Source organism: Cetorhinus maximus, chromosome 7, assembly GCF_964194155.1.
Source record: "Cetorhinus maximus chromosome 7, sCetMax3.hap1.1, whole genome shotgun sequence".
NCBI classification, from domain to species: domain Eukaryota; kingdom Metazoa; phylum Chordata; class Chondrichthyes; order Lamniformes; family Cetorhinidae; genus Cetorhinus; species Cetorhinus maximus.
The window spans coordinates 32,909,578-32,937,562 of NC_135885.1; the positions used below are offsets into that span (position 1 = coordinate 32,909,578).

Sequence of the window (27,985 nt, forward strand, 5' to 3'; positions counted from 1 at the left end):
TGAACCTTCAGTATAGTTCAGTTTAAGTTAATACTACAATCTTGAATAGATTGGAAATGTTGGTTTTCATTGCATTTGGAGTATTTTTCCATGAAAGCTACTGGTTCAGTAAAATGCTACCAGGTTTCACTGCTGCTACCCGTTCCAATCTTGATTGTACCTACAAAGAGATAAAAGTTTGTAAATTCAATGCAGTTTAACTACTGAAACAATCATGTAAAATGCTCAGTAAGATTAATCCTTGTTACATCTATCAGTGGTTCTTCAGTTGGAGAGGAAGTTAACGAATAACTAGCAAAGAATGGTAAATAACTACTTGATCTTTATTCTCTTCCCACATCTAGAAATACACAAATCATATGCTTACGTCTGTTTCTAAGCTTGCTTTTCCTATAACAGGTCATTAATCTGTTACTAGAGGCTAAAGCTCGAGGGTGCCACTCCACTTCAAGCGTAGCTGACCTGGATACTCTCCTATTACTGTCTGTTATAGGCCTATCGGAAGGATTTACAGGTTGCCACAAGGCCTCAGTTTTAAAAAAGAAACAACAATCAGTTGATAATGAAATGCGATCAGGCAATAAATACGCAGTATAATTCTAAAGAAAAATTACTTTTTACATAGATCATGGGGCCCCTTACTGCCAACTTCAAAATCAAATATGCCCATTACAACGTAGGAAAAATGGCCCATTTTTGCATATCACACTCCAATATATAGCCACAAAACAAATGACTATCATTTTTTTTTAGATGGTGTTGGTTGGAGGAAGACCCACTGGGGCTCAGGTAGTTGCACCTCTGCTTCTAAACCAGAATACTCCAGGTTCAAGTCCCACTCTAGGGCTTGGTGGCCATGGAAGAACCCAGCCAGTTGGGCAGGAAGGGCATCTGCTGTAATTAAGATTGATTATGAAAGGTGGTGAACCAGCATTGTGGTGACCCCATATAACATGGTAAAAAGCTGAGAAAGAGGTGTTGGTTGAAGGATTAGTATTAGACAACACATTTGCAAACGTTTCACAGAGCAGCAGGAAGATTGGGGGTGGAATTTTCTGAGCGAGCTAGCAGCAGGCGTGAGAGGTGGCATGCTCGGAAAATATGGCGGGGCCTACTTCATAACGGCGTGAAGGTAGGTCACGATCTTCCGCTCAGCCTGCGGACGGCAGGTCGTGTTTCCCACCATTGGTTGGTGACGTGCACTTGGCGGCCTTCACTTTGGGGGACCTGAAGTGAGTGAGCAGCAGCGTTCTCCACAGCTCGTCCGTTATTTACAGGCCGTGGGGGTACCGGGAGGCAGGGGAAACTGATGCCTGGCTCCGCAGGTGACTGCTGAGGGGTGCGGGGTGGCTGGGGGCAAGTGCTGGCCAGCCTCAGAAGTGACTGCTGAGGGGTAGGGGGGGGTCAAGTGCTGCCCTGGCATTGTATCCCATGCACAGGCAAACAAGGTGGGGGGCAGGGTAAGTGAAAGAAGTATAAACTGACCACCCCTCTGCAAGTAAGACAGATCAGGTGCAGCCACAGTGATATGATTGGGGTCAGGCTCCTAGCCTGCCCGCCTATGCGAGCAACATGGAGGCACCAAAGGGCCATCAAGCGCTCCATATCTTACCCCCCCCCCCCCCCCCAAACACACTACCCCGGCACAGACTTTGAGTCCGCCACCACTTTATTGGACCGCAGAGCAGTTGTACTGCACGTATTGTACAATCTCCTCGCCACACTGGCCATGTAACAGTCACTGCTGGAGGCACGCTCAACCTGTTGCAATCTCAGCATTCTGGTTTGGACCAGTGTCTCCCATGTTGCAGGGTATCAGGGCAGCCATGCAGTGCACTCATCTCTGGCCATCAGAGGGTGACCAGCACTCTCCGGGAAGCAATAAGGGGCGGTCACCCAGGGCCAGGATTGGTGCTAAGTACAGCCATGAACACCATATCCCTCTTCCGTGCTGCAGGAGGACCACGTCAGGATCATGGATCCTGGTGACCTAGCTGCAGGCCTAATGGTCTATGGAGACCGTAGAAGATGGAGGAGAGAGCGACCGAGGCACCTGGCTGTGCAAAAGCAGGAGCAGCAACCTCATGAAGAATGTGCAGCAGGGAATCCTGCACACTCTGCCCAGGAGCGAGAAGGAGCCGTGGCTGGTTGGCGCCTAGCGGCACCCAGGGTCTATAGACACCGCCTGCCAGTCCTGCAGATGACAGAACCAGTGTCGTCGACGACTGCGCATGTCTAGGCACCTGGAGGCTCACATCTGCCACTTACTGCAGCACTTGGCGCCAAGGGGATATGGAGGGCATCCACTGCCAGTGCCTGTAAAAGTGACCGTGGTGCTCAATTTCTATGCCACTAGCTCCTTTCAGGGCTCCATAGGTGACTTGTTTGGGATTTCACAATCCGCCACCCACAAATGCATCCACGAGGTCGCGAATGCCATCTTCTCCATAGCACACAACTTTGTGCATTTCGCCCGGGACAGCCAAGATGCAAGGGCCATTGGATTCACGCTGATCTCGGGATTCCCACAGGTGCAATTGACTGCACTCATGTGGCACTCAGTGGGAGTAGACTCATTGAACATGCAGCTGGTACACGACCATAAGAAATCCTGCAGGTATGCACATGGTTTCCAGGGAGTGTGCATGACACCTACATCCTGAGTCACTCGCAGACCCCAGCAGCCTTCCAAGGTCCACAGAGGTTTCAGGGTTGGCTTCTTGGGGGACAAGGCTACCCACAGAGGCTCTGGCTAATGACACCTGTGCGGTGGCCTCGGACAGCAGCAGAGCGACGCTATAAAGAAGCTCTTGCAGCAACTCGCGACTTGGTGGAGCAGACCATCGGGATGCTGAAGATGCGGTTCCAGTGCCTGGACCGGTCTGGTGGAGCCCTGCAGTACAGTCCATTGAGGGTGTGTTACATTATCATCATCTGATGTACCCTTTACAACCTGGCGCTGCAACAGGGTGAGGAGCTGGCTGAGGAGATGGAGGAGCTGCACATCTCCTATGAGGATGCCAATGGGGATGAGGGTGAGGGGGTCCTTGGTGGTGATGACGACGGGGATGAGGCTCTCGTACTGGCTAGATGAGGCAGGTGCACTCATAGCTGCCAGATTTGTACGACATGCAGGGAGATGTCCCCATAGATCCTCACATCGCAGTTGTGAACGTTTGACTCCAGTCTGGCTTATGGCAGCGCCAATACCCTCTGAGAATGCTTCAGTCATGGAGATGCAGCGGAGGCCCTAATAGTCGCTCGATCGCAGGAAGATGATGACAACACAGTGAGGACACTCCACAGATCTTCACATAGCCTCTGAGAATGTCTGACTCCTGTCTGGAGGAGGGCAGCTCGCTTGCGCTCCATGATCAGGGCCATCTCAGAGGTGCAACCATGAAACTTTAGACCCATCTGATGCTTTGTCCACCTTCAGCACCTCAGCCCTTCAGGAGCTGGTGCACAGCATCACTGGTCGCAGATGCTGATGTGATAGTGGCAGCCCCACCTTAAAAAGGTGCTGAAAGCACACAGAGTATAAGAGAACTCTGTGGCATCTGTCCACTACATTCTGGCAGCAATGACGCTCCGCCCTCTGGGGTTTGGGCAGGTCAACTCTCTTCAATAGGACCACCGGCTTGGGGATCCAGGCATCGGTAATGTTTTAGGGAGTGAGGCTGGGCCATCACTGTGGTCTGAAGGCCGCATAGAGCACAGGGAAGAGGCCCAGGATTGAGACACCGCCTTTTATCTTGTGCAGAAAAGTTTCACATGTGAGTGGCAAGAACACTGCTCAGAAAAGGAGCCACAGAAATTTGACAATAGTGAACAGTATGTTCAAGTGATCAGCACCCGTGCGCAGGCTGTGCTTCCTGATTGGGCTCAGCTGCAGTTCGTTGCTGTCTATGCTGTGTTCTGTAGCTGTGCTTAATGCTGGCTGTGGCTGTTCCTACTACCGCTGCTTTCCGGTGGCTGTTCCCGCTGCGGTGGGATTTCCGGTGGCTGTTCCCGCTGCGGTGGGATTTCCGGTGGCTGTTCCCGCTGCGGTGGGATTTCCGGTGGCTGTTCCCGCTGCGGTGGGATTTCCGGTGGCTGTTCCCGCTGCGGTGGGATTTCCGGTGGCTGTTCCCGCTGCGGTGGGATTTCCGGTGGCTGTTCCCGCTGCGGTGGGATTTCCGGTGGCTGTTCCCGCTGCGGTGGGATTTCCGGTGGCTGTTCCCGCTGCGGTGGGATTTCCGGTGGCTGTTCCCGCTGCGGTGGGATTTCCGGTGGCTGTTCCCGCTGCGGTGGGATTTCCGGTGGCTGTTCCCGCTGCGGTGGGATTTCCGGTGGCTGTTCCCGCTGCGGTGGGATTTCCGGTGGCTGTTCCCGCTGCGGTGGGATTTCCGGTGGCTGTTCCCGCTGCGGTGGGATTTCCGGTGGCTGTTCCTATTATTGTGTTGCTGCCTTCCCTCAAGCCTTCTTCCATCCTGTGTTAAGAGAGTCGCCTGTAGCCGGGCCTTCTCGGGTGACTGTGGAGGCGACGCTGTCACTGGTGGCAGGGCCTCTAAGAAAACTTATGCAGGTGCAGCTGCTTCTGCGTCCCCTTCTGGTCCCGTGGCCCCGTCATCTTTCAGCCTCCTCGCCAAGGCCCTGGGGGTGAAGAGCTACACCCACCCCGAAATGACGATCGAGGCGTGCGTAAAGGCTTTAGTTGGGGCTGTCAGCCCCTCAGCCGTAGTTGCCACCTCGAAAATGTACGGCAAAGCCGTAATTTTCTTGAGGTCACAGCGGGCGATGCACCTGGTCCTAGAAAAGGGGCTCACTGTGGGTGGGACATTTCTGGCAGTGGACCCCCATTGAGGCCACCACTCAGGGGATCATACTTTCCAACATCCCGCTTTTTGTCCCCAGTGAGCTCCTCCTCCCCCACCTCCATCAACTGAGGGAGGTTAGGTCAGGGGTTGCGCCCATTCTGCTTGGCCTCAAGGATGCGGCCCTCCAACACGTGTATTCCTTCATGCGCCAGGCCCAGGAGGAGTGCACTGAAGGGGGTTTTATTGTAGAGTTTGAGGGGGCTGCCTAAGGGTGTTCTGGACTGCGGATGGCCTGGCATCATCCCCGCGCCGGTGGCGATGGGGTGCGCGACCCCGGGCTGGTGGTCCTATTGAAGAGGGTTGACCTGCCCAAACCCCAGAGGGCGAAGTGTCCGGAGGGGCTGGACAAGATAGCGGGGGCCTCACAGATGGAGGTCTCCCCGGAAGAGATGCCACCCCTCGGAGGGGGAGGACCTTGCGACTCGCGAGGTCAGACGTGTCCCCTCCCCCAGTGAAGTGGCGGTATCTCTGCCCCATAAGTCCTCGCTTTGATCTCTGGGGGGGGGGTGGGGGGAGGGTAAAGAGAGCTCAAACCCCCATTCCCTTGCTGCAGTCCCCCGAGCAGTGCCCCTTTGGGGGGGGGGGGGGGGGGGGGGTTGGTCGGTGAAGGTATTGCTCTTGTGGTGGTGCCCCACCCTGACCCACCTTGTACCCCTGAGATGCCATCTGGCCTGCCAGGGGACTGCGGGAGTCCCTTCATGGCCCAGACAATTGGGTCATCGGGTGGCGGTGGCGAGGAAGGCCTCCTCGTTCCCTCCCAACCTTCAGCGTCGGGTGCCTCAGTCCTAGGTCCAGAGTTTTCTCTGGATTCGCCGGAAGACCCGGTCCTGAGGGGGAATGGGGCTCTGAGCCGCCACCCTTTGGCCCATATCCCCAAGAGGAGACCAGAGAGGACCCCTCTGCCCTTGATCCTCGGGGTGGGATCGAGGTGGAAGTGGAGTCGACTGGCAGCTCCGAATCAGCCCCCGTACTCAATGCGGGGAAGGGGTTGGAAGCTAGAGGTGATGACCTGGAGGAGGACGGGGTTTCGGTGGTGATTACTGGGGATGACTTAGAGTCATTGTCAGGTGAGGTGGTGGATCCCCTGGTGCTCCCCACTGATTCTCCCCTCATCCCTTTACGGGAGCTCCAGGATTTTTTGGCAAGTAATCGCAGTCGCTGAGACAGGGTCCAGTCAGCCCTGGACTGGTGCCATTCTTTTCCTTTCGTGTTCTGGTCCACCCATGAGGCCCTCAGAACCCCTGGACTAGACCGGAACGCTAAGAGGAGGGTCCACAGGTTTCTCACTGGACTCCTGAAGGAGAGGAAGGATTAAAATAGTCCTCTCCTCCTTACACTAGGCATGGTGATGGTAGCACATACTTGTGACAATGAAGACTACCATACCTAGCCTCAACATCAACTGCAGCAGACACGCACAGCGCAGGTTCCAGAACTTCTTGGTCCTCGGGGGAAGTATGCGGTGTGCTTCCTGCAGGAAACCCATGCTGTTCCAGGAGACAAAGCTACGTGGCTCCTGAAGTGGCATTGGGGGGGATCTATATAAGTCACCTAGCTTCCAATTCTGGCAGGGTGGCTATCTTGTTGGCCCCACATTTTCAGCCGGAGATCTTAGGAGTCAAGGAGCTAGTGCCAGGCTGGTTGCTGCACCTTACTGTGCGCCTAGGGGACGCAGCGCTTCATTTCATGAATATGCATAGGTATGCGGCAGCAAGCGAGCTTCTTTGAGTAAGTGTCCACTCATCTCGACTTCATCGAAGCGGGCGAGTGCCTTGTCCTTGGGGAGGGGTTGGGGGATTTCAACTGTACCCTCGGGGCCAGGGACCGTCACGGTACCCAGCACCGCTCGCTAGGTGTAAGTTGAGGGACCTGGTCGGGTCCTTCGACTTGGTGGACGTCTGGCACCATCTCCATCTGACTCCAGCGTTTTCACTTTTGTGTCACCTAGGGTCGCAGCGCCGAGACTCTATCACCTTTACGTTTCCAAGGCATTAGTGTCCTGCGTTCTGTCAGCTTCTGTGCAGCAGGTGCCATGCACGGACCACCGTCTGGTGCGGGCGGAGCTCGCTTCATTCTGCGCTCGGTCGGGGTCCACGTACTGGTACTTTAACAACCTGCTGCTGGAGGATGAGCGGTTCCTGGTCTCGTTCTGTCATTTCTGGGCTGGCTGGAGAAGGAAGCGGAGAGGCTTCCCCTCCTTGAGGATATGGTGGGACATGGGCAAGACTCATGTCCGCGTTTTCTGTCAGGAATACGCGACGGGATCAACAGAGACAGAAATCCAGAGTCGAGGAGTTGGAGAAGGAGGTGCTCGACCTAGAGGCATGTCTCCATCAGCCTGATGCAGACCCAGCCCTGCGGCTGGCGTACGAAGAGAAGGGCGCGCTGCGGGACATGCAACTCATCGGGTCCTGTGGCACATACGCGAGGTCACGGATCCAGTTCCTCCAGGACCTGGACTGCGCCCCCCCCCCCCCCCCCCCCCCCCGCCCCGCCCGCCTCTTCTACTCACTGGAAAAAAGGCACGGGTTCTGTCTGCAGCTCCTTATGCTGTTGGCCGACGACGGATTCCCTGTCTCGGATCCAGAGGGCATCAGGGCCATTTCCCGAGACTATTACACTGCCCTGTTCTCTCCGGATCCGTCCAGCGAGGATGCTCGCAGAGTTTTGTGGGTGGACCTGCCACAGGTCGGCCCGGAGGGCGGCGGAAAGCTTGACTCCCCTATAAGTCTTGAGGAGCTGACCGGCACCCTCGACAGCCTCCCCAGGGGCAAGTCCCCAGGCTGGACGGGCTGACCGCGCAGTTCTTCAGGGCATTCTGGGATGTCCTGGGGAATGACTACGTGGGGGTCCTGGAGGAAAGTATCGTGACCAGGGATATGCCCTTCTCGTGGCGCAGGGCTGTGATTGCCCTGCTACCTAAGGGGGATCTCCGCCACCTAAAGAACTGGCTCCCGGTCTCCCTGCTCAGCACCGATTACAAAATCTTTGCCAGGGCAATGTCTTCACCACATGATCCATCCTGACCAGTCCAACATGGTCCCAGGCTGTACCACCTTCAATAATATCCATCTGGTCTGGGACATCATCTGCTTTTCCCAAAGGACTGGTCTATCGAGTGCCTTCCTGTCTCTTGACCAGAAGGCGTTCAACAGGGTGGATCACGAATATTTATTCAGGACCCTGCGAGCATTCGGGTTCGAGGCGCATTTCATTGCCCGGATCCGACTTCTGTATGCTGACGCAGAGCGTCTAGTTAAGGTTAAGGTTAACAGGTCTCTGATGGCACCCCTTCGCTTTAGGAGAGGAGTGCATCAGGGCTGCCAAAACTGGCCAATTGTATTCTATCTGTATGGAGCCTTTCCTGCACCTCTTGCGGAGGAGGTTGTCGGGATTGGTTCTGCGTTGGCCGGGCATCAGGGTGATCCTCTCGGCTTACGCCGATGACGTGCTCATGTTCACCATGCCAGGAGCTCTACTCTGCCACTTCCTCTGCCAGGATCAACTGAAACAAGTGTTCTGGACTCCTGGTCAGTCAGTGGCAGATGGAACCCCTACCCAGGGAGCTCAAGCCTTTCACCTAGAGCAGGTCCTGCCTCTTTTACCTGGGGGTCCACCTCTGCCCTGCTGAGGAATCCTGGCCGGCGAACTGGCAGGAGCTGGAGGCCAAAGTCACCACTCGCCTGAGGCGCTGGACAGGACTGCTGAAAGTGGTCTTACCAGGGTAGAGTTCTGGTCATAAACCAGCTGATTGCCGCCATGTTGTGGTACCGGCTGGTCACTTTGACCCCTCCCCTGGATTTTGTCACAAAAATCCAGAGAATGCTCGTTGACTTCTTCTGGGACAAAAGGCCACACTGGGTTGCTGCTGAGGTTGAGTTTCCCACTTAGGGAGAGCGGTCAAGCGCTGGTGTGCCTGCGCACCGAGGTGGTGACTTTCCACCTTCAGGCCCTGCAGCGATACCTTTACGTCGAGCCCCCTCCGAGATGGTGTGCCCTGGCAACGTATTTATTCTGCCAGGTGCACAGCCTGAATTATGACGTGCAGCTCCTGTTTGTAGACTGGAGGGGCCTTCATGCCTCCTTGCAGGCGTTGCCCATCTTTTACCAGGACCTGATCAAAGTCTGGAACATGGTCTCTCTGCCGTTAAGTGTAGCGGCTATCATCAGAGAGCCACTGCTCAGGAATCCGCTTCTTCGCCCGTTTCAGTGGCTGGCGGAGAGGAGGGCTGTGGCTGCCTGGGTGACTATTATCGGGGATGTGCTGGGTGGCGGAGGATTGGGCTGGATGCTACCACAGGAATTGGCACATCGGGCGTCGGTGGACATCCGGCTCGCGGCCAATGCCATTCAAGACCTTAGGACAGTCGTGCTCGGCCCCGATGTCATTCTGGGTCACGAGGTGGTGCAGGTGCGCGGTGGTCTTCTGTCCGAGCATACCCCTGTTCGGACAGAATTCCACACTGGCCCCAAGTCCCGAATCCTCCCTCGGGAGCCGGTGCCTCATAACCTGAGTTGCCTCACGGAAATACCCTCCGTGGCCTTTAGCACAGCATGGAGGGGCTTCCTGTATGGGCTGCTGCTGCACACCCTTCACTTCTTTGCCTTTGCCTGCCGCCCGGACACTCCCTGGCGTGCCTTGTTGCTGTCCGGTGGCAGAGATCCCCAGTGGGGGACCCCTCTACAGTGTGTCTTCCACTTTCCATCGGGGGACCTGGGGTGGAGGGTGTTGCATGCAGCAGTCCCATGCAACCGTAGGTTGTGTCGGTTCACGGACCCGCAAGATACCTGCGTCTTTTGCGGCCTTGTGGAGTCCGTGGAACATGCGTATGTTGGTTGTTGTAGGCTGCACTCCCTTTTTAGTTTCTTGAAACACCTTTTACTGTTGTTCTCTTTGCACTTCAGTCCCATGCTCCTGATCTACGGGCACCCGGTGCAGAGAGGGGCCGGGAGGGAGGAGGATCTCCTTGTGAACCTGCTTCTCGGCCTGGCAAAGTTGGCCATTTACAGGTCCAGGCAGCTGGCAATCGAGGGGGTCATCCGACCCGACGTTCTGCCCCTCCTCTGCGGCCATGTTCGCGGCCAGGTGTCCCTGGAGAGGGAACACGCAGTGTCCGCCAGCACTGTCGATGCCTTCCGTGCTCGGTGGGCACCGCGGGGACTGGGGTGCTTTATAGACCCTTTTAATCACATTTTGATTTGATGTTAGTAATTTTCCTTTGCATTTTGTCTTTTGTTTTTGCAGTTTCCCTTTAAGGGGCTGTATTTACTTTGTCCCTGATTTTGTTAATTTAGTTTAATTGTTTTGACTCCAAAAAAAGTGTTACTTTTAGCTAACTTTCCTAATCCTGCTGCTCTCCAGACGTCCACAGCAGAGGTGAAGGCAGCCTGCTGACTGTGACGTCCTGCCTGTGATGACTTTGGCAGGCGTCCTCTGGAAGGCCGAGACTTGGTGTGCCCCGGCCTGCTTTTGAGGTTGTGCCGTGTAGTAGTGGCACCCTCCTTGGCCTGTGAAGCTGGAGCTGCGGAGGTCACAGAAGAGCAGAGTCAGATGGGCTGGTCACTCCCAGGGCCTGGAGCGTGCAGCTGCTAATCCTCCTCCCTATAGGTGCCCGAGGGCCCCTGGCTGACTATGAGCAGAAGGGGTAGCTGGAGTGAGATCGAGCTGCCCAGCATCTCTGGTGTATACACTGCTGGAGGCCAACAATGGCATCAGCGATGGAGTTAAGCCTGCGTAGTAGTGCAAGAGTGATATCCTGGACCAAGGTCTCCATGGCAGCTGCCATCCTGCCAGTGTTGACCTCGGTGCATTGCAATGCCGGCACTATCGCCTCAGCTTGAAGACAGACGGAGTCCTCCATCGTGCCTTGCAATCTGAGGAGTGCAGTGGACATCCCTTCCTGTTATTCCCTAGCTTGTCTTTGCAGCTCCAGCAACTGTGACATGACCAAGTCCAGATGCTCGTCATCTGACTCAGACACAGCAACGTTCGGGCTTTCAGCAGTCCTCCGAGTGCCGGGGACCTGGGGAGTCCATACCTCCACCTGCTGTGGATCAAGGTACGATGTGCTCACCAGATTGTGATCTCGAGGCTACTCTAAAGCTAGGTCCCACCGAGGTGTGTGTCTCTGCGCTGGTGGAGGGTGTGGGTGAGCGCTGTGCCTTCAGATTCTTCTTCAGAGGTTTCTTCGGAGCTTGCTTGGAGGCTCTAGGCCATGGACTCTGTCGGCTGTTTGGCAGATGTGCCTGCGAAAGCAAGAGGAGATAATTAGTGCATGGCAGTGGCCTGTGAGAGAGGACACATCACTCACGGTATGGCTGTCTGATGGATGATGCACTGCTGGATCCTCACTTGGTAGAGCAGCACCGACCTCACCATCAGCACAGGAACGGTCACGGTCATCGCCGGCCAGCTGGATGGCTCTGTTTTCAAATTCTCACTTGGTAGAGCAGCGCCAACCTCACCGTCATCAGTCATCGCCAGTCAGTTGGATGGCTCAGTTTTTAAATTATCAGAACTTTGATCTCTGGCATCCCTCTAACTGTCTGCGACCTTTCCCTCCTGTTGCGAGCCAGTTTGTCCTGCATGGACAGAGATGGGGAGAGTGTATCAGGATGCCTGCCGGGCCAGATGATAACTATGCCTAGCCTGTGTGGGTGGTGAGAAGTCCCATGGATGGGATGAGGACAGTGATGGTGTGTGAGAAGGAGTGTATGGTGATGTCCCTTGCACTGGCAGTGAACGAGGGCCCTGTGGATGTGTAATAGATTTGAGAGTGATGAAAAGAGTGACTTACCCTGGTGGAATGGAAATCATTCATCATTTTGCAGCACTAGGTGGCTGTCCTCCTCGCCAGGGTGTTCACGCTGACCACCACTTTCCAAGCTGGGTTGGTGACATTGCTACCCATCCTGCGGCCAGAGTGGGGGTAGAGCACATCCTAGCAGGCCTCCATGGCATCCAGCAGTCACTCGAGGGACCCATTGTTGAAGCGGGGGGCTGCAGTCTTTTTTCCTTTGCTGGCCATGTCTCCCAGGCAGCGGGGGCTGAGCTGGTAGCGATGAGCGATTTGCAGACAGGTGCCTTTTAAAGATGGCAGCTGGCATGATGCAACAGCGGGATGATGGCGAGCGGGCGAATGAGAGCCTACCCGCCAATGGAAACGGCGTGTTTCGTGGGAGTGAATATATAATGAGGCGGGCTCAGGAAGATATGGCAAATCTCTTCAACATTTAGATAATGTGTTTTTATTCTTCCTGCCAAAATGAACAATTTCACATTTGCCCACATTATACTCCATTTGCCAGATCTTTGCCCACTCACTTAACCTATGTCCCTTTGTAGCCTCCTTATGTCCTCTTCACAATTTACTTTCCTACCTAGCTTTGTCTTGTCAGCAAATTTAGCAACCATTCATTTGGTACCTTCATCCAAATCACTTATATAAATTGTAAAAATTTAAGGCCCCAGCACTGATCCCTGTGGCACACCACTCGTCACACACATCCTACCAACCAGAAAAAGACCCATTTATGCCAACTCCCTGCTTCCTGTTAGCTAGCCAATCTTCTGTCCATGCCAGTATGTTACCCTCTACATCATGAGCTTTTATTTTCCACAATAACCTTTGATGTGGCACTTTTATCAAATGCCTTCTGGAAATCCAAGTCCAGTACATCTACCGGTTCCCTTTATCCACAGCACATGCGATGCCTTCAAAGTACTCCAATAAATTGTTTAAACATGATTTCCCTTTTACAAAACCATGAGAAGATAGATGGGGCTTTGGTTTAATGTCTTATCCAAAAGTTAGCACCTCTAACACTGTGGCACTGCACTGCAGTATCAGCCAAAATTTATGCACTTAGGAGGAATTTGAACCCAAAACTTTTTCACTCAGACAACAGTGCTACCAACTAAACCATCCCCAAGGCTGTCCTACAGATCCCCACCCCATCGAATTGTGGGAGGGAAATTGATTCAAAGCATGATAGAGCACTGAAGGAGGTCATTCAGCCCATGGTGCCCATGCCAGAGAGGAAATCTATAGACAAGTCAGAGAGAGAGGAGTAGGAATAATGGAAATATTATTAAAATCTTAGAACATTCTCATTGGGATAGAGGAGTAAACAGGGAAAAAGAATGGAATTCCTACAATGTGTGCAGGACTCCTCAAGCAGTATGATATGTCCACGAAAATAACATTTTTACTAGGTGTAGTTACGTGTAATGAAATAATCAAGGTGATGGGTTAAATATGGGTAAGCACCTTGGGAGTAAATGTTTAAGGGAAAAAGATAGTACAGAAGTACCAAATTAGAATAGGACAGGGTTTTAGAAAAACGGTGTGAAATCAGAGGTGAGATGGAAAGAGAAATTGGTGCACAGGATTGACATTTGTAAAGGTAAACAAACGTACACAATTTTAAAGTCTACTTCAAGTTTCAAAACATGGTGAAAAAGTGAATTAAAAAAAACTTTACAAACAAGCTGGAATTGAAGCATATCACAAATGAATATTTTGAAATATCTCAGTCTCAATGAGAAATACGTAGGCCAAACACATCTTTCCACCCCATCCCCCCCCCCCCCCCCCCAAACCTGAGAAAACACCAAAAAGTTGGTCGAATTGAATTTGCTAAGTTCAGAAAGATCCTTTGGTTTTAAGCTTAGTTCATTGATAAGGCCATCAATAAATTGTGATCAAAGCAACATGCTGTTTTGACACACTACAATACCCCTGTAGTATTTAAGATGAGATTACAGTATCCTAAAGAGCCCATATAATGCTCATGAGAAGATAATTTGTTCTATTTCCCCTGATAATTTATTATAGTAGATCATAAAACAACAACAAACTAATTTCAAGCTGCATCAAATTTGGCAATTAAATATTTCTAGATATAACATTTTCAGGAGTAATAGAAAGGGAAGGAAAGGAGGGAGGGGATTTGAAATAAATTACAGACGATATCACAGCAGAAAGATTCAGAGAGAGAAGTGGTCCAAGTGAGACCCCTTTAGATTCAGCTGAGGAATAGCAAGGGACTGACCAGTCACACTAATTGTTGACCAACAAAAGAGACACGGAAATAGAACGATTTTTATAAGTACTAGTTTGAAAGTCAGCAGTGTCAGTGTTCAAAAATAAATTCAGAAAGGTTTTTAAAATATGGTGTTGAAACTGGGGAACTTAGGAATAGTTGAAGCTAGATTGATAATTTACTTCAGAAATACCTCCAAGATGTCAGTTGTGGGAAACAAAGAAGGTAACACTCATGCATTGGTGGCTATGCTCATCAGTTGGACAAGTCAGAAAGAGAGATTTAATCTGCAGCTGACCAGGATCACATGTGGCTATCACTCAGTGCCTCAAAAGGGGAAGGCTGCCCAAACAAAGCTATTTGCAGTTTCAAGTTACCTGGTTGAAATTCTGGCTGAGCCTTGTAAGCACTGCATTGTGTTCCACCATTTTTTTCTGGTACACGGCCAACTGAGAAGATTCATCAGTAAGTTTTTCTGCAATATAAATAATATATGAAAATGACTGTAATGCCTGATTAGTTTTTTTTAAAAACTGGAATCCTAGTATTCCATAATACAGCACACTGAAAGTTAAGCCCAAGTGTAATTTTAAGAGGAAGCAGGGTTAGAACACCCCTACTGGGGAGAGGGTGTAAATACGGAACAATTTTACATGGGCAGTTCCATTATAAATTTAAAGACTGGAATTTTAAAAAAATTTGGTATAAAATTTCTCTTTTACAAGTCGATGATCTGTGGTGTTGAAGCCAAAGATCAGCCATAATTGTATTGAATGGCAGAGCAGGCTTGAAAAGCCATATGATCTACTCCTATTTTTTAATGCCTCATGTATCACGTAGGAAGTCAAGACTGTAGTTTTCAGGTGAAGTGGAATTAAAAGGACAGGGGAATAATTGGGTCAGGGCACACAGGAGTAATTCATTTTTACATCTTACCAGTATCCATTTTAACATCTTACATCATGTCCTCATTTTTACTCCAATGCTATATTAATTACAAACCCTAGAGAGGGATATCCTAGTAATTATGCCACATGTAAAGAGGCTCCCATTACAGGTTTAAAAAAAATGTTACTTGATGTGTTTACTACTTGCTCCATATTCAGACAAGGTTTATCTAAGTTATTGGAAGAACAGCTTGGCGAAGGTATATATTGTACTATTGTAGTGCGTAGAAAACAATCAATATAATGACCACACCAAGCATATTGCCAGTTAATATTTTGGACAGTACAGATGAAATTCATTATTTGTCAAGTATCTGCAATGTAATTTTAGGCAGGATGTGAACATTTCATATCACAAAAGATATACATCTAATTCTGCAGATTCCATCATTTAATTGAATTCTTGCAATGCAATAAAGCAGCAACTATATTCCATTAAATTGCTTTTAAACAGATCTCAAAATATTTTTTGCATTGCAATTCCATCAATGGTTCATGCATAGAACAAAGTCTAATTGCTTTCAGTGGGAGGAAGGTTAGCGTCTGTAAAAGAGTTCAGTGTTATTTAATTGCATAAGCAAAAGTAACAGTTGTTCATCTTATGGATGACAGGCCGAGGACCAATTAAAGTTAAATATTACAATGTTATCTGCAGAAACCAAGCGTTGCTTAAAAGGGATCACAGCCTCTCCATCCAAACAAAAATACCAAGTTTCTTTATAAATGTTGTTTCCCCTTTCACTACCTGACAGCGTTTGGAATATTTTCATATTCAAGAAAGGCACAAATGTTTGGATCCAAATTGTGCTGCATTATTAGCTCTTCAACCAGTGTTACACAGAATCTACCCCACTGTAACGGGCCATTTAGTACAACTGGCCTAGCATTTATGATCCATGCAAACCTCCCCACTAATTTAACCTGATCAACATACCCTTCTGTTCTCCCTCATGCTTTCTAGCTTACCCGTAAGTGCACCTTCGGTATTTGCCTCAACTGCTCCTTGTGGTAGCAAGTTCTGCATTCTTACACCTGTGGGTAAAGAACTTTCTCCTGAATTCCCCATTGTGTTTATTAGTGATATTATACAAACATGCGAATTAGGCCATTTGGCCCCTCGAGCCTGTTCCGCCATTCAATACGATCAAAGCTGATCTGATTGTAACCGCAACCTCACATTCCGGCCTACTCCTGATAATTATGACCTCTTTAGACATCCTCAGTTTCTCTATGCCTACGCCATCAAATCTTTTCGTTATTTCAAACACCTCTATCAGGTCACCCTTCAGGTCTTCTGCTTTCTAAAGCGCCCCAGCCCATTCAGCCTTTCCTGAAAAGAATATCCTGTTATAGTATTAGCCATGAAAATCTTTTTGCACCTTCTCCAATGCCTCTATATCCTTTTTATAATTTGGAGACCAGGACTATACACTATTGTTAAGTGGGCTAACCAAGGTTCTATACAAGCTTAAAATAACTCCCTTGCTTTTCAATTTTATTCCTCTAGAAATGAAGCCCAGTGCTTTGTGAGAACAAACCATGAACCCTGGCTATTGAACTGTGACCTGATGCAGGTGGTTCAAGATGACTTATGGTTCTCATTCCTAAACTTTGTAAACTTCACACAAATTAAATAATTTTGGTAAAAAAATTCTCTCAGTTGCTAGTTTATATAATCAGATCATGCTTCAATTTAGATTTTCACGTCATGGGCACATATGTAACTTGTCAAAGATGAAATGTTCCCTGATGGGACAGTTGTTGGCCATGAGAGAATTGTATTGATGAAGTGCTGCACTACAACTGGATTTAAATGTTCTTCTCTGCTACCGACAACACTCCAATCAAACTATCCAGCATTTGGTAATGGCAACACAAGGAACCAATAAAAGGAATAGGATTACTGCTTTAATCAAGTGAGCAAGTAAAGCTTGTTCTCTAACTGTTAGCAACGCCCTACTGTGTCTTGCAGTTAGATAGATATGGAGCCTGTAAAAAAAAACCCTGCAACGTTGGAGAATGTGTCTCTTTTCCTGCTTGAGATAATTGGATTCAAGGCTCTCCTATTATAATCATTGGAATGCTGAAGCTATAAGCATAGGAAAGTATAAAAATGACCAACACAAAAAAAGGTGTGAAGAACAGGAAAAAGAAAGATACCTTTAGTATAAATTTGTATCCTCACATGAAAGTAAAATAATCTTTTCTGTACGAATCACTCCTATCTGCCTCCATATGATGAGAATGAATTGGAATAGTCAAATCAGTCACCAAGATTTAATGCCAGTTTCAGATGTCAAGAGGGCAAGATTTACAAATGATGGCAAAGACTTGAATCAGATCAACTGGGCAATGCTATTAAGTAGGGAAATTAGCACAGAAGAAAATACATTTCAAAACACCCTAAGGCAAAATGAAGTCATGGTATTTCTATAGAATTAAAAGGAGATATGCTATAACAAAGCTGGAGTGGCTCATTAGTCATGTGCATAGCCAAATCAAAGGAAAAATAGTGTTACAATAACTTGGAAAACAGGGATTCATACCAAGCTCATCCAAAGGCAACAAAAGCTATCAGATTGTCCAAAACGTAATTCAAGAAGTTAGTGATGGACAAAGTGTGGCACAGTGGTTAGTGTCCCTGCCTCAGCCAGAAGCTCTGGGTTCAGGACCTACTACAGGACTTGATGGCCAAAGAAGGCACATTCATAATGTGATCAAACTGGTTGAGTATCAACTTGTAAATCATTCCAACATATATTGACAACAGTCAGTAAGGGAAAGAAAGATTCCTAGCCAGCCATGTGATGGAAAGAAATTGGATCCTCTGCCATCACTATCTATAGCTCCAGGCTACAAACTGCATGTAAAAGCCATAGCAACTTGGGACTCCTTTGGGGAGGTGGGGGTCAGTTGGCTGGACGGCTGGTGTGGATCAGATTGGTGCCAACAGCATGGGGTTTAGTCCTCATTCTGGTTGGGGTGGATTTGGGACCTGCCTCCTTGCCTTACCAATAGTGGAGGCTGTGGCTCTGTGGGTTGGACCTGCCTTTGGCCAGAGAACTGAAGAAATAGTGGACAACCGAAGCAGAGGAGTTCAGGAAGGGAAATCATTGCGCTTAGGGCCAAGAAACAGAGTTTTCAGGGATTGCAGAGGTGGAGAAGATTACAGAGGCAGGAGAAAGACCAACTGCATACATTAAAAGATTACTCGAGTCAGGATCAGGTGAAGTCCCAGGGCATAATGGGGTTATAAATTCTATTTTGCATCAGTGGTCTCTAGTGGTCAGCAGCTGTGCCAGGTAAGCCCATTGCTTATTATATACTGAACAGTTCACTAGAGTCAGAGTTCATTCTTATTAAATGGAGGGAGGCACATGCCAATTTTCAAAAAAGGGCACCAGGTCAGAATTGGGAAATTATAGCCCCATTAGATTGATTTCAGTTATAGGAAGGTTGCTAGAATGTATACTTAGATCTGTCGGAACTTGGACAGAAAATAACTTAGAGACCCTCAATATGCTCAGGCAGTACACCCCTACCTCTGAGCTAGAATGCTTTGGGTTTTAGTCCCACTCCAGGACTTGTTAGCCACAGGAGGAAACAAGCCACTGGTACAGGTAAACCAGTGTGTATTTGTGCCAGCCCCCAGCCCAGGTAAATGGCGAGGATTAGTGGCAGAATGGGCAACCGGCTGTAAAACCACCCGCCAAATCCAAAAAAAGCGATGGCTGATATGAATGGAGACGGTAACTCCATATAACATGGGATAACCTAAAAGAGGAAGACGAATATGACTCTTCAAAAAGAAGGCTATATCTCACCAGCCTGGTTACGTTTTTGAGGAAGTTACGAGGTTATGGGTGAAGCTAACCTAATCACTGTCATACACTTAGATTTTGACTAGGCGGTGCACAATAGGCTACTTTATATGATAGAGTCCTATGTGATTGGAGGACAGGTTCAAGGTTGGATAGGGAATTGGTTGCAACAGTAACAATCTCAGGAACCCAGACAAAGGAATATGCACTCTTTGTCAAAGCCAAAGTGGAGATGGGAGTCATGTGACATGATAACCTCCCCACCCCTCCAGCTGCAGGAACCCATATTATTGCCTTGTAGAGCTGCAAAGCTCAGTCTGACATCTTCCATCTATTAGGCAGCAGCTCAGAAGAGGGGCTCTGTCCAGGTTTGAATGCCTACCTCCTATCTACACTGTTTCTACTGGAACTTCTATATCAGCACCTGCAAGACAAATTCATCTCTCCATGCCCATCTCATTATGGAAGTCATCTCTACTAGAAAAGTGAACTATCCAGCATCAGTTCTGACCTCTGAAGGAATACCCCATTGGGCTTTGATTCTGGACTCATGTGAAACAATAATTCTTTATTCTGTATCTTTGCCCTGTAAATCTTTCTTTCTCTATCCATTGTTTATTGTATGAATGCACAGGAGGCTACATAGCAACACACTGTTCTGCATTGAGTGTGTGCAAATAAACTAACCCTTTGAGTTCACCCTATCAAGTTTGTGGTGGGGTTATTAATAAAAATTGGATCACACCAAAACTGAGGGGTTGGGAAATATGCCACCGCTTATAAGGGGGTGGGGGGGAACCAAAATACCGTTCTGTTTATAGATGGGTGGCGAGAGAAATCAGGGCTGGTTAAATTAAACACGCTCCTCTCTGTAACACTACAATCTCGTATAATGATCTGTATAAGTGTTGGGGAAATTATCTGCAAGTTCAAGGACATAAACTCACAACAACTTTGTTATTTTGGATGAGAAAACTGACTGAAATCAGATCTAAATGTGGGGAAATCAGCCTTCATCTGGCAGACTATAATTTAAAATAGATAAATGTTCTGTCATGCTCATTGGTAGGCCTAACACGAAACATATACACACTGTGTAGGGTTCTGAAGTAAAGTCCTTTTGTCTATGACATCTTTTGGCAATCTCCACCTATCACTGGCCCTCTATCCAGCTCTACCTATTCCACCCCCCCCTTAAATTATATAAGCTTATATTTCACCTCTCTTCTATTTTTCCTTAGTTCTATTGAAGAGTCATACGGGCTCGAAATGTTAACGGTATTCCTCTCCACAGATGCTGTCAGACCTGCTGAGTTTTTCCAGGTATTTTTATTTTTGTTTTAGATTTTCAGCATCCGTAGTTTTTTTGCTTTTATCTGTAAGAAACATATATTTTTATTTTCTGTTGGACTGTGGATTAAAATTACAATGGCTGCAGTTTGAAAGACATGTCCACTGGATCAAGATGAGAGATATATACAATGTTGCAGTCCTGGAACAGTGTGCCATGAAAGACAGGATGGTTCCAGAAAGGAGTGCTAGATCAAGGGAGCTGCCTGGCAACGTTTTAACTGGCTCCTGACCAGGTAACCAGGTTTCGTGTGAGGGCAGTGTAGCAGAATAATTCCTAGCCTGAAAGGAACAAGACCTAAAACCTCTTTCTCCTGTGTGTTGAAGATTCCAATAATTCCACAATAGTAGCAAGCTGGCTTTTTCTCCTCATATCTCTATAACCTGCTCGCTCTCTGAAAACCTCTTTCAAGAGGCAAAGGGGAAAAATCCCTGTTAGAGACATTGAAAGGCAATTGCTCAACCAGTGAACTAAATACCATAAGTGCTGGAAGACCACCTCGTGTCATCAACAAGAACTGAAAGAAATTTGGAAGACATTGATCAAAAGGGGGAGGCAGTGGCACAGTGGTATTGTCACTGGACTGGTATTCCAGAGACCCAGGGTAATGCTCTGGGGACCTGGGTTTGAATCCCACTATGGCAGATGGTGAAATTTGAATTCAATAAAAATCTGGAATTAAAAGACTGATGATGACCTTGAAGCCATTGTTGATTGTTGTAAAAACCCATCTGGTTCACTATTGTCCTTTAGGGAAGGAAATCTGCTATCCATACCTGGTCTGGCCTACACGTGACTCCAAACTCACAGCAATGTGGTTGACTCTTAAAAAACGTGTCCTCTGAACAAAGGCATTTAGGGATGGGCAACAAATGCTGGCCTAGCCAGTGACGCCCACATCCCACGAATGAATTTTTTAAAAAATCAACCCATCGAATCCTGTACTCTGGAATTGGTGCTATTTGAACTGTTTTATCCCACCCTTAAAATTCATGTTTTTGTGTCTTGTCCGTGTGTGTTTAGGGATTTAAGAAGGGCTAGGGTTTAAGTTATAGAGTTAGAAGTTCATATTTCTTTCTTTCGCCACTGGTAACGACAGTTTGTTCAATAAACAGTTATTTACTTATTAAGTTTAGAACCTGGTGTTTGTAGTCTGTTAACCTAAATTAAACAGGTAGAATTGGGGCAATCTGGTGGTTTGATCAAACCTTTTCAAATTTGTTGCGGCTCGGGGAACAGTGGTGCTGGATATTACAGCGCACTATCCCCAGTGAGTCGCAATAAGTCCATTGAAGGAGAGACTCCTACATATTTATACTACGAGTTTCTAGAAGATTCATGATGTTGCTGTGAGGTTATTTTGAATGCAAACTGAATATTAGAATGTACATGTATAGGTAGGTCCAACATAAAAATCACGCTTGGTTAGGTCTTATCTGGAATACTTTGTCCAGTTTCGGTCCCTCACTCAGTGGATGATATTGAAGAAATTAAAATACTGCAGATATTGAAGACCTGAAAACAAAAAGGTGGAAAAGCTACAAACACTTTAGCAGGTCAGGCAGCATCTGTGGACAAGTCAGTCAATGTTTCAGGCCTCGACCCTTCAAGGAATAGGAGATATTATAGGTGAACAGCATTGAAAAATAGAAACAAGGGAAGGGGAAATGGAGAAAAAGAATACAGGCAAAAGCAGAATTACATGCAAGATGCTTGGACAGAGAACAGGAGATTAATGGTGAAATGGAAGACATGATAGTCTTCATCTATTCCTAGAAATACTTGTATTCAGGTGAAGGCAATGTGGGATAGGTGCACTAGAGAGATAAATGTAAAGTTGTAGTTAAGATCTGAAATCGCTGAAGTTAATGCTAAGGCCAGTGAGCTATAAAATGCTAATTAGAAAGAAAAAGGGGTAATGCTAAATTTAAACAACATGGTGGAAATCAAATGAAATTGGACTGGCTGTCTGTTTTATAGCCAAGGTGTAAAACGGGCAGTTGTAGTGATCCTGACAACACCCCCGCCACCCTACCACACTAAAAATCAATAGAATTCTGTTCCTTGAGCTTCACTGCATCTGTGGCTAAGGTTATAGACAAAGTTCAGAGTAGGAATGATCCGGAGAATTGAAATGGCAAGCTATAGCAATCTCATGATCACCCTTATGAACAGAAGGGTGTTATGAACATAACACCATTACCTAATGCCTCTCCCCCTCAGCATTCTGAAGGAATCATTTCTGTGGTAGAGCAGCAAACTAGTGTATCACCCCAACTGACTATTGTTATTTTCCTGGCCCGTTCTCATGTGAATACAGAAGATGCAAACATTTGCCCATTCATCTCCTTCCACACCAAGATCCAGGACATCAAACACTCCTCTTTTTTGAGATGGCAATTTACACATACTATCTCCAACCTAGTATAACGCATTCACTACTCACAGTTCCTCCTATCCACTGGTTGACTAAATGCAGATTAGGTGATCATTGAGTGAAACAGCACACAAGGGGAGACGAGAGTGATTGCCCTTAACATCAAGGCAGCATTTGACCGAGTGTGGTATCAAGGAGGCCTAGCAAAACTAGAGTTGATGGGAATCAGGATGGGGGGTGGGGAACTCTCTGCTGGTTGGAGTCATACTTTGCACAAAGGAATATGGTTGTGGTCGTTGGAGGTCAATCATCTCAGCTCCAGGACATCACTGCAGGAGTTCCTCAGGGTAGTATCCTAGGCCCAAACATCTTCAGCTGCCTCATCAATGACCTTCCTTCCGTCATAAGGTCAGAAGTGGGGATGTTCACTGATGACTGCACAATGTTCAGTACCCTTCATGACTCCTCAGAGACTGAAGCAGTCCATGTTCAAATGCAGCAAAACCTGGACAAAATCCAGGCTTGGGCTGACAAGTGGCAAGTGTGGCATGAATGTGACAAGTGCTAGGCAACAACCATCTCCAACAAGAGAGAATGTAACCATCGTCCCTTGACATTCAATGGCATTACCATCGCCAAATCTCCCACTATCAACATCTTAGGGTTACCATTGACCAGAAATGGAACTGGACTAGCCATATAAATACTGTGGCTACAAGAGCAGGTCAGAGGCTAGGAATCCTGTGGCGAGTAACTCACCTCCTGACTCCCCAAAACCTGTCCACCATCTACAAGGCACAAGCCAGGAGTGTGATGGAATCCTCTCCACTTAACCTGGATGAGTGCAACTCCCAACAACACAAGCGGCTTGATGCCATCCAGGCCAATGCAGCCTGCTCGATAGTCTGTGGACAGAGTGCCACTCATTCCCTCCACCACCGACATACAGTGGCAGCAGAGTGTACCATCCTTGTACTCAAATCACAAAGTTAACATTGCAGGAATTGACCAAGCCTCCTTAGACAGCACCTTCCAAACCCACAACCACTGCCATCTAGAAAGACAAGGGCAGCAGATACATGGGAACACCACCACCTGGAAATTCCCCTCCAAGCCACTCGCCATCCTGACTTGGAGATATATTCCCGTTCTTCCAAAATCCTGGAACTCTCACCCTAAGAGCACTGTGGGTGTACCTACACCACAGGGACTGCAGCAGTTCATGAAGAGAGCTCACCACCACCTTCAAGAGCAATTAGGGATGGGCAATAAGTGCTGGCCCAGCCAGCGACAGCCACATTTCATCAATGAATAGAAAAGAAAAAGAGGCCATTCATTCCATTGTGCCTATGCTGGCTCTTTTGAAAGAATTATCCAATTAATTCCATTCCGTCGCTCTTTCCCCATAGCCCTCCAAACTTTTCCACTTCAAGTATTTATCCAATTCCCTTTTGAAAGTTATTATTGAACCTGCTTCCACTACCCTTTCAGGCAGTGCATTCCAAATCAGTTTAACTCACTACATAAATTTACCCCTCATGTTGCCTCTGGTTCTTTTGCCAATTACCTTTATTCTGCTTCTCCTGGTTCCTGACCTCTCTATCATTTACTCACATCAATACCTTTCATGATTTTGAACATTTCCATTAAACCTTCCTTTAACTTTCTCTGCTCAGAGGAGAATAATTCCAGATTCTCTAGTCTTCAGTTGCCTAAGCCCTAAACTCTGGAATTCCCTTCATAAACCTCTTTCTCGCTAACTCTCTTTTTTCCCCCCTTTGACCATGTCTTTGGCCATCTGTCCTATTTAGTACCTTACGTGGCTAGAAGTTCAATAAAACAAGTCCTTGAGGGACTGGGACATCCTTATCATTTTCTTGCAAGGGCAAATGACTAAGTGCATAGGTGTTAGCGATTTGATTTTCAGGCCTATGGATGAAAGTGTGCTCATACGCTGCCAGGATCAACACTCATCTTTGTATTCTTACTGAGGCTATGGGTGGTATAGCCTTGTCCTCGCTGAATAATCCTAGCAATGGCTTCTGGTCCAAGCCGATAGTAAAATGACAGCCGTTTATGTACTGGTGAAATTTCTTAATACCAAAGATGATTGACAGATCTTTTTAAAAAAAAATGTGAGTATCCCCTTTCCATTATGTCGAGTGTTCTTGATATATATCGTATAGGCCATTCCGAGCCATTGTCCATTCGATGGGAGAGCACTGCTCCCACTCCATAGGGAGATGTGTCACGTCAACACCAACTCTTTTCTCTGGTCAAAATATACCAATAGGGTGCATGAGTGCAACAATTGTTTCACCTTTGTGAAAGCTTCTGTGATGTTTGCCAAGACCAACGTTGGTTTTTCTTGAGTAGGTAATACAGGGGTGCCAGTTCTGTCGACAAATTAGGTAAGAAGCACCCATAGTAATTGATCATTCCAAATAATGAGTTGAGCTCGGAGGTGTTCTTTGGCGCTGATGTCTCTCTAATAGCTCTCACTTTTTCCTTAACCGGGTGGAGGTCCTATGAACATACCCTGTGACCTACATGCATTACCACTTTCGCCTGCAATGTGCACTCTTTTTAAAAAAATTACTCCAACCTGGGAGAAACGTTTTAAAACTTTTTCTTAAGTTTGCCAAATACTCTTCAGTGAGTCCTGTCACCAGGACGTCATCTAAATAAACTACAACGTGGGGTAGTCCCTGCAGTAAACTTTCCATTGTTCTCTGGAATATGGCGCAAGCAGAGAAGACACCAAAAGGCAAACGGTATAACTCTTTTGAGTTGATACAACCCTTTGCGTGTATTAATTGTGACAAGTTTCCGGGAAGTCTTCTCTAACTCTAATTGTTGTTAAACATGGCTCATATCAAGCTTCATGTAGATTATCCCACTTGCCAGCTTAGCATACAGGTCTTCAATTTTTGGTATAGGGTGTCTGTCCAACTTAGTCAATTTGTAGTCTCCACAAATTCGAACGCTTTGGTCGGGTTTAAGGACAGGGACTATTGATGCTGCCCATTCCAAGAACTGCATAGGTTGTGTAACAACCAGTTTCTCTAATCTGTCCAGTTCGGTGTCGACCTTATCCCGCATTGCGTAACGTACTGGTCTTGCCTTCATGAATCGGGGGGTTGCCTCAAGCTCCACAGGAATTTTTGCTTGCAGCCCCTGGATCTTCCCAAGTTCGTCCTTGAAGACGGAGGTGCATTTTCGCAGTAGCTCAGGTAGCCCACTGGCTCTCAGCTGGAAGTTTTCAGCCTATTTCAATTTAATTTCCTTCAGCCAGTTTCGTCCAAGGAGGCTTGGCCCCTCGTCTGCTACCACTGCCAAGTGTAGTTTTACCAATTGACTTCCATACTGTACAGTAACCTTGTTTATGCCTTTGACTTTGATGTCTTTGCTCATGTGAGTTTTCAATTTGGCACCTGTTCCTTCCAAATTTAATTGACGTTCCCCATACTTTCAAATACTTGAATTATATTCACCAATTACTGTAATGGAAGCTCCTGTGTCCACCTCCATTCTAATAGGTCTATCATTCAACTCATTGTTACATAGATTGGTTCAGTTCTTCCTACCTTCAAATTATACAATGAATAAATATCTGAATTTGTTACTTTAGGCTCAATGTTGTGGACCTCATGGGGTATTTTCTTTTGTTTGAAAGTCTGCCTGATCCTATCCTTGCAATGTCTCATGAGGTATCTGTTTCGATGACAGTAAAAACATTTGATTTTTTTAAAACTTCCATTCATTGCAAGGTTGTCTGCTTCCACCTCTGTTACCATTATTCCATGTTTTCGCTGATAAGTCATTTCTTTCTATTTATCTGCTAGCAGTGGCTGATTCCCGCTCTCAGCAGAGCCTAGCATTTTTGCACCCTTTTTGACTGGGGCTTCCTTCCCAAAGTGGAGGATGGCACCATTTTGTGCTCCCTGTATGGCTTCCAAATCCCTTACTGCACAGGGCTATCTCTAGTGACTTCTTAAAATCCAAATTTGTTTTGGACAGTAATCTCTTCTGAATCACATCTTCATTTGCACTGCACACAAAACGATCTCTAAGCATATCATTTATAGATGTACCAAACTTGCTATGTTCTGTTAACTGTTTCAGACTTGCACATAACAAGTAATTGTCTCCCCCAGGGCTCTCTTTCTTGAGTTAAATTTGAACTGGTGCATTGTTACGGAGGGCTTTGGCTGGTAATGACTCTTTACGAGGTTCACTAAGTCATCAAAACTTTTTGAATCAGGAGCACTCGGTGCCGTCAAACTTCAAATCAATCCATAGGTCTTACTCCCACACATGAATAAGAGGATCACTTGCCTCTTCTCCCCAACAATGTCACCTGCTTGGAAAAAGAACACGAAGCATTCAATATGAGACCAATTGTCTGCAGCTGGATTAAAAGGATCACTCTTCCAAATTGCAGCATGCTTTGAGGCGATTGCTTCAACAATTAGGACGGAAATTCTACTTACAATTACCATGCGAGGTATGGCCCAATTTGGTTTTTCTTGATTTTCTTTGTTAACTGGTTTTATTCTCAAAGCCAACTTACTGTATCTTCATTTTTTTCCTCACTTTTTCTTGCTTTTTTTTCTCCTCTCGTCATTCCTTGTTTCTTCCTCGTCACCAGTCTGTTGGATCTTAGTCACTAGTTTGATTGGACTTACAGACCCAGATTGCACCCTTGTTTCAGGATGGCCAAGTTGGTACCATTAGCAGAGTGGATCAGCAGACAGCTCTTAAGTAGAATACATTCTATTTATTTACAAAGGAATTCAGCAGCTACACCAGTGTTCTTTCAACTCAAACCCTGTCTCCACATTACAGACTACTGAGGTAGCCCATACTACTGGATACTTCCATTATAACATTCCTCTTAAAAAGTATATTATACATCAGATTACCACACACAAAAAAAATCTTAACTGAAAGCGTCCTGTTCCACAGGAAGCAAGGTTTTCACCCTTTAAGTCTGGAACCTCATGTGGGTTTGTCGAAAAACCTGTAGGCCTCCCCCATAAAAGCGCATTATTACCGATATTGGCTTTCATCCTCTCGTACTCTTTTGCAGACTCTGACAATAGCTCCCGGTCCATAGCCTCCAGCCGCTGAGAAACAGGCCAGCTTACTGTTGGATGGATTGCGCGCGCGGGATCTTTTGAACAGGGAGACAGGAGACTTCCGGGTGTCCGGTCACGTGAGGGCGCGTTGCTATGGAGACGGCTGTAACAAGGTGACAGTATGGAGGGGGCGCGCGCCGGCTCCATGGATCTCGAGCAGCTGAGCAGCGAGCTGGAGCAGGAGAGACAAATGCGGTAAGAGGGGCAATGGGCCAGCAGCTTCTGCTGGGAGAAGCTGCTCCTCACCTTTGGGCCAATTTACCAACAGAAGCCTCCCACTCCTGCTGTTCTATATCCTTCAGCATTTGGTTTTGCAGCATTTAAAAACCTAGGGACGTCATGAATGAGTCAACATCTCTTCCCCCCGCCCCCCATCAAGATCTGTGTGACAAGCTGTGTGCGCTATCTAGTGGCAATGAGTTCTGGCATTTTTAATTTAAAAAT

General features: G+C 47.4%; 1 protein-coding gene and 1 long non-coding RNA gene across 2 annotated transcripts in view; one reads left to right on the forward strand and one right to left on the reverse strand.

Moving 5' to 3' along the window:
- LOC144682701 (uncharacterized) lies at positions 1-27,595 on the reverse strand. The gene is made up of 3 exons (XR_013577087.1): positions 27,457-27,595; positions 14,282-14,379; positions 1-160 (listed from the first exon to the last, which is right to left on the reverse strand). It is a non-coding gene; the product is annotated as an uncharacterized LOC144682701 (long non-coding RNA).
- ccdc169 (coiled-coil domain containing 169) overlaps positions 27,493-27,985 on the forward strand; it is a 101,753-nt gene continuing 101,260 nt past the window's right edge. Inside the window, exon 1 of the mRNA XM_078545309.1 lies at positions 27,493-27,736. Coding sequence (XP_078401435.1) covers positions 27,663-27,736 — 74 coding nt within the window. The 5' untranslated portion in view covers positions 27,493-27,662. The remainder of the gene's footprint in view (positions 27,737-27,985) is intronic.